The sequence below is a fragment of the Epinephelus moara genome, chromosome 18 (assembly GCF_006386435.1).
Source record: "Epinephelus moara isolate mb chromosome 18, YSFRI_EMoa_1.0, whole genome shotgun sequence".
Classification (NCBI taxonomy): domain Eukaryota; kingdom Metazoa; phylum Chordata; class Actinopteri; order Perciformes; family Serranidae; genus Epinephelus; species Epinephelus moara.
Window position 1 is genome coordinate 12,820,615 of NC_065523.1, and position 9,216 is coordinate 12,829,830.

The window sequence follows — 9,216 nt, forward strand, 5'->3', positions numbered from 1 at the left end:
TTGACGTGTCAAATTATCTAAATACATTAAACAACTAATACTTGTTACATGACCACATAATAAACTTCACATTTTTTGAGTGTTATTATTGACCCAGACGGTACATAAGGAGATATGTATTCTAATTAATGATATTTTTGGAATATGTCTGCTCTCATTCAAGTACTGCACCTCTTATCTGTGGCTTAAATCTGTATTTTGCAGTTACGAGACAAAATTAATTTGAATTCTTCTATGATGTGGGGCAGTTTCTTTGAATTTAATGAAGAACACAACTTTATTATCCATCAAGGTGGTAAACTGTCTATGAATTTGGTGTGTGTATGTGAGAAATTCTGTAATTTAATGTTTGTTTTGTGTTATTCATTTATTTCTTGTTAAAATATTATTGCTCATGTCATGTATTAAATACCCTTTCTTAATTATATCTTTTTTACTATTCTGTTCTTTGGTGGCAATGTACAAAATCTTTTGGGAATAAATCACACATAGTATAAAATCAAGCTGTCTTAAAATTTATTACCATGTCACCAGAAGACACACATTTACACCTTTCAGGATAAGTCAGCAATATTTTGTTTTATGATCCAGTGTTTTAACAACTGTTGATGTTTTGTTTATTGTAGGCCTGAAAATCAAGGAATGTCATCATCAGAATGCCACCAGGGGTATGTTTTGGGAGCCTTTTGTGTTTTCATCATCACGTAAAAAGTCTTGGCAAGATTTAATAAAAATCTGAGGTTTTTTTCTTTTTTGGAAAACTGGCTGCAGCAGTTTTTACAGGAAATTGTGTTCAAATGTTTAAGAATTCTTGGAACATATTCATAGCATAAAATGCTAGATTCCTGCACCAATGAAAACACACATTCCAAAAAGGCTCGCCTTGTGTTTGCGTTCCGTATGCTGCAGCTTTCTTCCAGTTACGAGAACAAAAAAAGAAGCATACATTTAACAAACATAAAACCTGTACTTACCTTTATGATTTCATTTCACAGCTTGTGTTTTGGAAATGTAAAGTGCTACAAATGATTGAATCTATCTAGCACACATAACAGATTTATCAGTCATCTACTTAGGTGTGAAGTATGTCCTGCTTAGTGCTACAGGAATGCAGGGTGATGCAGTGTTTGGATTCTGTATTGAATGAAGCTGTACACACCATGCAGTTGGTCTCAGGCAAATGCTATATGTAGGAATGAGAACATTTTGTCTCTGACTCATGCAACAGTACTGATGCAGTTTCAGCCCTTAACAGGGTTTGAATTTTCCCATCAAGCATTTATACCGCACGCCACTGTCCTGCAGACTTATCATCATCTGAAAAGGTAATAATCAACATACATATAGGTCTGTAGTCCAAGAGCATCTCTCAGTCTTCAGGCTTCTTGTTCAGGCTCGTTGTTATGTTCATGGATGTAAGGTGTCTCAAGTCTTATTCTACAGAGACATCCCTGAAATGTGGTTCAATCTTCTTTTATGTTCACAGAAAAACTCGATCCAGGCCCACGTATTCCTCAAGCTTCTGTTTGAGGAAACTCTGTCCCAACTGTCCTGATAACAATGTCTGCGTGCTGCTGTGAACAATCACGCGGCACCACACAGACAGCGTTCAGGATCCCAGTCGCTCTCGATCGAGGTTCATCTTTTGGAAGAAGGCCTTTCCAAACTCATATGTGCTTATCATGACAGCACAGGCTGGGGCCACTTTGATCACCCTGGGCATGAAGCCTGGAGGAGAAAATACAAATGGTTTTACATTTGAACCAAGCAAAAAATTTTTAATTAGCACAAGACAGCATACAGTAAGTGTGCACCTGCAAAGAGGCCCTTGTAGCCCATCTCGGCCCATATGTCCTTCATTATGTGCCATGTGGACATGGTCTTCTTGAAGGAAACTATGACAAATAGGAATAAGGTAATGTTTAAAATATGCTACACACACACATAAGTTATTGCATTTCACATTACACAAATATAAATATAAGTACAGACCTCCCAGAGTGTCCATTTCTCCCAGCTGGATTTGTCTCCTTGTCTTCACCACATCAAAAGGGAGCGTCAGGATTGCAGCAATCTAGACACCATGACAGCCAAAAAGAGTCATTTAATGGACAATACACAGGTGCAGCCAAAGGTTAGGTTACACTTCAAACTGCTGGAGGAAGTATAAATTTTCATATCACAAGGGCAGCTGATTTATTATTGCACAAGACACATTACAATGTGAATGTGGGTCAGACACTGGCCTGATTCTCTTAACATATCACTGACGATGCATTCACTGCTCACAGCTGAAACCTTGTTATTTCAGATATTTGAAAGGCTCGGTTTTATTTTTATTCGTTCTCACTTTGAATTTAAGTCTTACTACATCAAGTCATTAACATTACCTATCAGGATATCAGACAGACAGCTATCAGGTTCAACCATCTGCTGATAAATGTTCATAAATTTTAATGCCAAAGTCTTTTACAACACAGAATAACAATGTTGCAAAAAGGGAGGAGATATTTTAGGAGGCCCTAGTTTCAAAAGTCCCATTTTCCCATGACTCACAGTTGGAGCACCTCTACAACTTGGATGGGCACAAACTTTGGTTGAATCATCAGAACAAAAGGTGAACAGCTCTGTTAGATAATAACTCATTCTTTGATTTAAAAAAAAAGTCTAAACCCTGTGTACATAAAAATGTACAACAAAAAGACACCATGACTCCTGAGGTGCATTTCAGTACGATATACGGAAATCCTGTTTGGTGTGTTGCTAAATGAATTTCCTTTTGGATTATGGATCAATATTGGATGAATTCAGTAAGTATGGTGCAATGTTTTGTTTGTAAGTACAACAACAAAATGTCTGAGGTAGTTGAGGTAGTAATTAGAGCAATATGCCTGATTGATGAAAAACTTGATTTCTCAAACCTCAATGATTAAAACTGGTGACCTAAACAAACCTGTAGAGCTGTTACATTATCCAGGAGACTCTTGTCTTTCTATGGACCTTTATACAAAGAGATTGTGCTGTAGAGCAATTATGAAGTCCCTTGTCTATGCTGTCTTTTGCTTTGTTTTTACACAGAATCAAACAGCGGCATCATACTGCCCGTGTGTGATCTTAGACAGTATACAGGCATTGCAGATGCATAAAAGGCGTGACGTGTAGCACAACAATGTCAGCCTCTAGCGTGACATATAACATATGTGTCCGCAGCGTTGCTTAAACAAACATGACATGGTAATAACAATAATTTACCATCCCTGTTATGTGGCAGCTGATCTTGTCCTCTGTCACAAGTTGCGGACATTTTCAGCAATTGTTCGTCTTCTTTGAGTTAGCTGCTAACTGCTATCAGCTGCCTTTTAAATCTTCCTGCGGTGGGTCGCACACAAAACACATCATCAAAACATCACACTCATCCCATCAATGGTCCCATCCTGCCGGCTGTCCCTTTGACACAGACTTTGATTCGGCTCTGTTACTACCTCCGCTGCCGCCTTAAAGGCGAGACAACTTTGTCCTTACATTTGGTGATTGTACCTTTTATACAACACTATAAGCTTTGAACCGGCAGTGTAAAAGGCACTAATGTTAAGTTAACATATAGGATACTTGTTGCAACAGAGGACAGGTGTGTCATTTCATCAAAACAGAGTACTTACAGCTCCAGAGACGGCTCCTGCTGTAAAGCTGATGGAGAAGTTGGCCTGAGTCACACGGGACTGTTCACACAGCTGGGCCTTCACCAGTTCATAGTTAAACCAGTACAACGCTGCAAATACACACAAACAGGAACAGTTCGTTTGTTGCTCCGTATTATAGTCATCATATTCTTTTCCAATTAACAAGTATGGCTGTTTCTCCCATTTTGTCACTGTTAAAGGGTTTTCTGCTGGGAGTTTTTCCTTGTCCAAATCAAGAGTATAAGAACAGAGGGTGTTATATGTTGTGCAGATTGTAAAGTCCCTCGATGCAGATCTGTGTTTTTTGATATTGGGCTATATAAATAAAATTGACTTGACTAATGAAAACAGGTCATCGAGAAGTTTGTGAATGATAACACGATAATGGTAGAGGTTGACACACCCTCTGTACACCTGAAAGGTGGCTATAAAAGCGGTTCAACACATTCACATCAACTTCTCAAAGCACTGTGGCAGCCTAAGTTACTGCCTCACTGTCCATAAGTCCGCTCAGAATGTTTCACTGTAGTTTTTACAAAAATATGGTACAAAATTATACTTTCAGTAGATTCTTAAGAATGCAGATAGTACAAAATGGTAACAGTGTGTTAAGCCCTGGTCTGATGAAAGGACATCTGATCAGGACATACTGCATATATTAAATGGCAGCAGAGGAGTGAAATATGCTGCAGGAGAGGTTTGACAAGTTCCTGTGAAAGATGAGATTTTTCCATTTTACAGTAATTGTAACAAACACAAAGCAATATTCTTACAAGCATGACTCAGGTCAACAGGATGAATCTGCATTTGTTATCTCTGTACAACCCCTCTAAAATCAGACGTAAGATTCTTCTTCCAAGTATTACTATATTGCCATGTGTGGTTCTGCTCTCACCAGAGAAAGGTACGTCTCTGAGGACGGTGGGTCCCCAACCTCTCCACAGAGACAGCAGCCCGTCCTGAGCCACAGCAGAGCGGATACACACCCGCAGCTCGCTGTAGGACAGCTGGCGGGACTGCATCTTGGTCCTGACCAGCTCCAGAGGGCTGATCACTGTCACAGCCCCCACTGCAACACACACACACATTGGAAGTCAAAAACACATTAACACATTACTGTTAGGATATCTCAGTGTGATTGTCGTTTAATGGACTTACATCTGGCCAGACCTCCAGCAACAAGAGGGATGTGGCTTCCCTGGAAACCCAGACCGTATCTCAGGAAGTCCCGCAGCTGGTCGTAGCAGGTGAAGTAGATGACAGTGGCAGGTACAGCCATGACCCTGCATATACACATGCATATAAACTAAGGACACCACTGTGCACTGTATGCAATATCAATGTTTTCATATTAAAAAATATCTAAAAATATCTTTTTTCCCTAGAGGTGGACTAGAATAAACTCAGACTCAGAATAAAAGAGCTACAGTTCACTTACATCAGTGTTGTTATTAACCGAACACCCATATCTTTCTTACCCAAACCTGAATTTCAGTTCTTACACATGTATTCTAGTATTTCAAACATTTTATTCATGACAGTTTAGACACTCACAGTGTTGGCGGTAGTCCACTCCACAGAGACCTGAGTCCTTCATGGCGAGTGATTTTCACAAAAGCATCCTATGGCACAAAGAACACAACCACACTTAAACACATTTCGAGTCTGCAAAACAGACTGTGACAGCAGCAAAGCAGCGGATGTACTCACCAGAGTCCCACTGAAATGTGTCTGTGTTTTGTACCAGCTGGTGCAACTGGTTCTACTCTGACACACATAGATGTGATCCATCAGTCCATTACAATACAGGAAACATTTCCCTGTGAGAGGCAGAACAACCCGTAGTCAGCAGAGTTAAAAATAACTGTGCGCGCCCCCAGCCTTTCAGCAATCACCAGATAATCACACAAAAAAACAAACAGAATCTAAGAACAACATCATAGATAAACAAGTACCTGAATGTTAGTATGACAATCTGTTAAGTTTTCTAAGACATATTATATAATCCTTGACAGAGGAGAGACAGGTAATTAATAATACATGCAAAGGCAATGACCTCAGAGTCACTCAGGAGATAACAGTTGACCTTGTCACTGTTTACTTTGCATGTTTATTTAGAGCTGATTAAAGGAAACACTATTGACAAAAAACTCTAAATAGAAAAATTTCACAACCTACAGCACATTTGGGCCTGTGGAAATATCACAGGAAAACACAACATCTAATAGTGACAGGATCACAAGTGAGTAAAGAAAATCCTTCAGAGTCAAAGGTTGAATTGAAAGTAGTGAGCTGGGGAACGTGGTCAGTGTTTTGTGTTTCCTGAAGCTACCAAACTGTAGAATCTCCACAGCTCTCATGAAATGGTAGTTTGCAGCCAGGTACAAAACTGCAATCTCATAACTTTCATATATCAACAAATAAATAAGACTGAAGACTGAGAAGTGGAAAAAAAACATGCAAAACTAGGCTGATAACAAACACGTGAATCTATTTGCAAAAGGGCAACAGACGTTCGTTAGTTGAGCACATGCCCACACTCGCTCGTGATGGACTGGACTGTGTTTTTTCAATTTGCGGCCAAGTTTTAGCATGCAGCGACAGTGGGTCAGATACTTACACTTGGAAGGGCGGATGACGCCACCCCACGGGGCTGATTCACAGGTTAAAGCTATGAGACAAGGCAAAAAAAGGCAGGAAAGATAAAGCATACGGACATAGATGATGACAGCGCAAAAGACACAAAAGTATCGTGGGGTTAAAAAAGCATTTAGATACACAGGCCAACCGCAAGCAGCTGTTACAATCAAAGTCAGTGTTTCATTACCTAAGTCAGTGTATGATCTAAAACCACAGAAGAAGAGGTCCTACCTTGGTGGAACGGTGTTTGCTGAGCCTGCAGCCTTATTTTCACAACGTCCAGCGGTGTGACTGCAAACACATGGATTGTCAGATTCAGTTATTACAATGCCATACAATCAGACTTTGGTGACCAATAAACCACTGCGTAAAACTCTGATGTAAAAAAAAAGACACTGAAAGACATAAAAGTTGCTTTTGCTAGTCTTTCTCACCAAAAATAGATGTGAGGAGGGCTCCAGTGCCAGAAGCCAGCATCTGCTGCACTGGAGAGATTGCAGCCACGGAGCCACTGACGGCCCGCTCCCCCATCCTGCCCACCTGTCAGAACAACAATAGAAAACCACTTCAAACTGAGAACACAACGTTCTGTACCTAAACTTCACAGGGGTGTCTTCTAACCTTTTAAAAGCCTTGCAGCCAGGTGTCTATGTCTCCTTGTTATGTAAAACAACGAAAGAGCAGTGTAGGTGTCCTGCACAATCAGAAACCTAACACTGAGTTTGTTTCCTGTTACGTCAGAATGCTGATTGTGTGAGACCTGCTCCCGAGATGCTCCAACTTAGTGTCATGGCAGTAAAAATAACATTAAAAAAGGATTATGACGGCTGCAATTTATACTGTTGTCCTTCAAAAAAAGGCTACATTGCTGAAATGCACAGTTCAATTATCAAAATGTAATGAATTCAAACCACACGTCCTTTATTGATGGTCGCTGGGTAAGTCTAGGCGGAGTTGTTATAATGGGGTTGTTGAAACATTATGATAGCTTATCTTCTATGTGCATGTCACCAGACAGCAAATAAGACCCACTCCCAACTGAGAGAGTGAGTAGCAGCGCATAAATAGAGCAGCCTAGATGTTTTGGATTGTGGAGGATTTCTGGACGAGTACCAGTCGTTTAAATGTTCCCCTTTCACTACATGTTTGGTTAGCATTTGTTCCCTCTGGCTTGTCCTATTTCTGGACTTAATTACACTTCAGTGTGACAGTTATATCCACTTGGCCCTACAGGTCTGTCTGGCCAATAAGCTGCTTTGGGAAACAAGTCTTCAAAACAAACAAACAAATTTACAGTAGGTACCTAAATGCAACGGTGGAATGTAACTAGGTACATTTACTTATGAGCGGTATTCAAGTCTAAAATTAGAGGTAGATACTTGAAATTTACTTGAGAATTTCCAGATTATGCTGCTTTACTTTTCTACTCCACTACACTTCAGAGATTGTACTTTTTACTCCACTACATTTGTCTGACAGCTTTAGTTGCTTTTCAGATTACAATTTTATATCTCCTTTCCGTCCGGTGAAAATCATGCATCTGCAGATGTGCTGATGTTGACATTTGTAATAAACTGAATGTGTTGAGCAAATTCTTCTACTTCTTAAGCTTAATAAACTCTTTAAAAACCACGCTTGGATCAGCTTGAAAATGCATCATCACACAACTGACAACTGTTTGTTTTTTTCTGACACAATGAAAAGTTGATTTTTTTAAAAATATGTGGTTCTGACAGGACAGTGATGCTGCAAACATATAATTATCTTATAGAATATGATGCATTGCTGTAGTTTATATTACCCAACAATACATAAAGGAGTTCAAATTAGCACAACCTTGAACATCTACAGCAGTAAAATGCAACATACACATTAATGCAGCAGTAGTATTAATCCAAATACATCATATATAATAGTAAAGCACTGACTGGAAACGTTTTACTGCACAGACAGTACTTTTACTTTAAATATTTTCAGTGCATTTGCTGATAACATATATTTACTTAAGTAAATCAGTGTGTTATTATTGCTTTTACTGAAGTTAAGGATCTCAACACTTTCACCACTGAGCAAATGTGTCCCAGGAGGATGTTTGGTTTCTTCATGTCACCTTCCTTATACAACGTTCCAGTGGGAGAATCAACATGTCTCGACTTGTGCTGACAGGACACAAGTTCATAGAAAACATATTAGCTAGTTTCAAATGTGATGAGGTTAACGTTTTACTGCACTCTGCAACTCTATCATGGTGGGTGGACAGTACTTGTACGTTAAGCAACCCAGTAATAGCACACTCTGTCCTTTTTGTCCACCATTACCGCACTACACAAACTAAATGAATATGTCTTCACCCACACTTTAGGAGAGGAGGAAATGCTGGACTCAGTAAGCTAACCTTGTCTGAAGGGTTATTATCGTGTAGCTACTACGTTAGCTAACTGTCCGCATTTCGGTGACATACAGCCTGGTAGCTAGCTAGCTTTCCGGGCAACGCTATTGCGTTAACATAACAAGCTAATGTTACCCACCTCTACTTTAGCTGCCGGCGTCGTTGTGAAATAGGAGCGGCGCCTTCGCCCATTTCAGTCAAACGTTGCTACATTTAAGAGCTAACGTGAATGTTGGTTAACTCTGTCGGGTCCTCCATAGCTGATAAACCGTAAACATGTTTTTGGCGTCGGGCTATAAGCTAGCAGTGGGGGGAGCCTGTAAATGCAAGTCACACAATAATAGATTTCGCAACACTACGCCCAGCGATAGTCCTGTATCAGTAGTCAGACAGGCCGGTGCGCATGTTGTGGAAATCAGTGTTAAAATGTCAGGGTTCATCTGGCCCCGCCCCTCGCCCTCTGCCGTTACAGCCTCTCTGCCGCCTCCTAGTGGACGGGTTGCTGTG

The 9,216-nt window shown here is 40.1% G+C and overlaps 1 protein-coding gene across 2 annotated transcripts; it reads right to left on the reverse strand.

The window, feature by feature from the left end:
* Window positions 1-531: 531 nt before the first annotated feature.
* On the reverse strand, window positions 532-9,059 carry slc25a39 (solute carrier family 25 member 39). 2 transcript variants are annotated; one of them, XM_050069780.1, is made up of 12 exons: window positions 8,849-9,057; window positions 6,755-6,860; window positions 6,552-6,611; window positions 6,301-6,351; window positions 5,391-5,500; window positions 5,235-5,302; window positions 4,839-4,963; window positions 4,576-4,749; window positions 3,660-3,769; window positions 1,993-2,074; window positions 1,815-1,895; window positions 532-1,728 (listed from the first exon to the last, which is right to left on the reverse strand). In XM_050069780.1, exons 2-12 carry the CDS (start codon window positions 6,849-6,851, stop codon window positions 1,610-1,612), a joined length of 1,077 nt encoding a protein of 358 aa, XP_049925737.1. In that variant the 5' UTR covers window positions 6,852-6,860; window positions 8,849-9,057; the 3' UTR covers window positions 532-1,609. The 2 variants fall into 2 exon arrangements, with proteins under 2 accessions (XP_049925737.1, XP_049925738.1); XM_050069781.1 differs by lacking the exon at window positions 6,301-6,351 and having other exon boundaries at window positions 8,849-9,059.
* Between the last annotated feature and the right edge of the window lie 157 nt (window positions 9,060-9,216).

What these genes read in the sequence shown, in the direction of transcription:
- slc25a39 (XM_050069780.1), bottom strand. Translation starts at nt 6,851, where the DNA reads ATGGGGGAGCGGGCCGTCAGTGGCTCCGTGGCTGCAATCTCTCCAGTG. An exon ending in CCTCCTCACATCTATTTTTG is followed by an intron (nt 6,612 to 6,754) that starts GTGAGAAAGACT and finishes ATGTGTTTGCAG; the next exon opens with TCACACCGCTGGACGTTGTG. An exon ending in CAGGAGCCGTCTCTGGAGCT is followed by an intron (nt 2,075 to 3,659) that starts GTAAGTACTCTG and finishes CATGGTGTCTAG; the next exon opens with ATTGCTGCAATCCTGACGCT.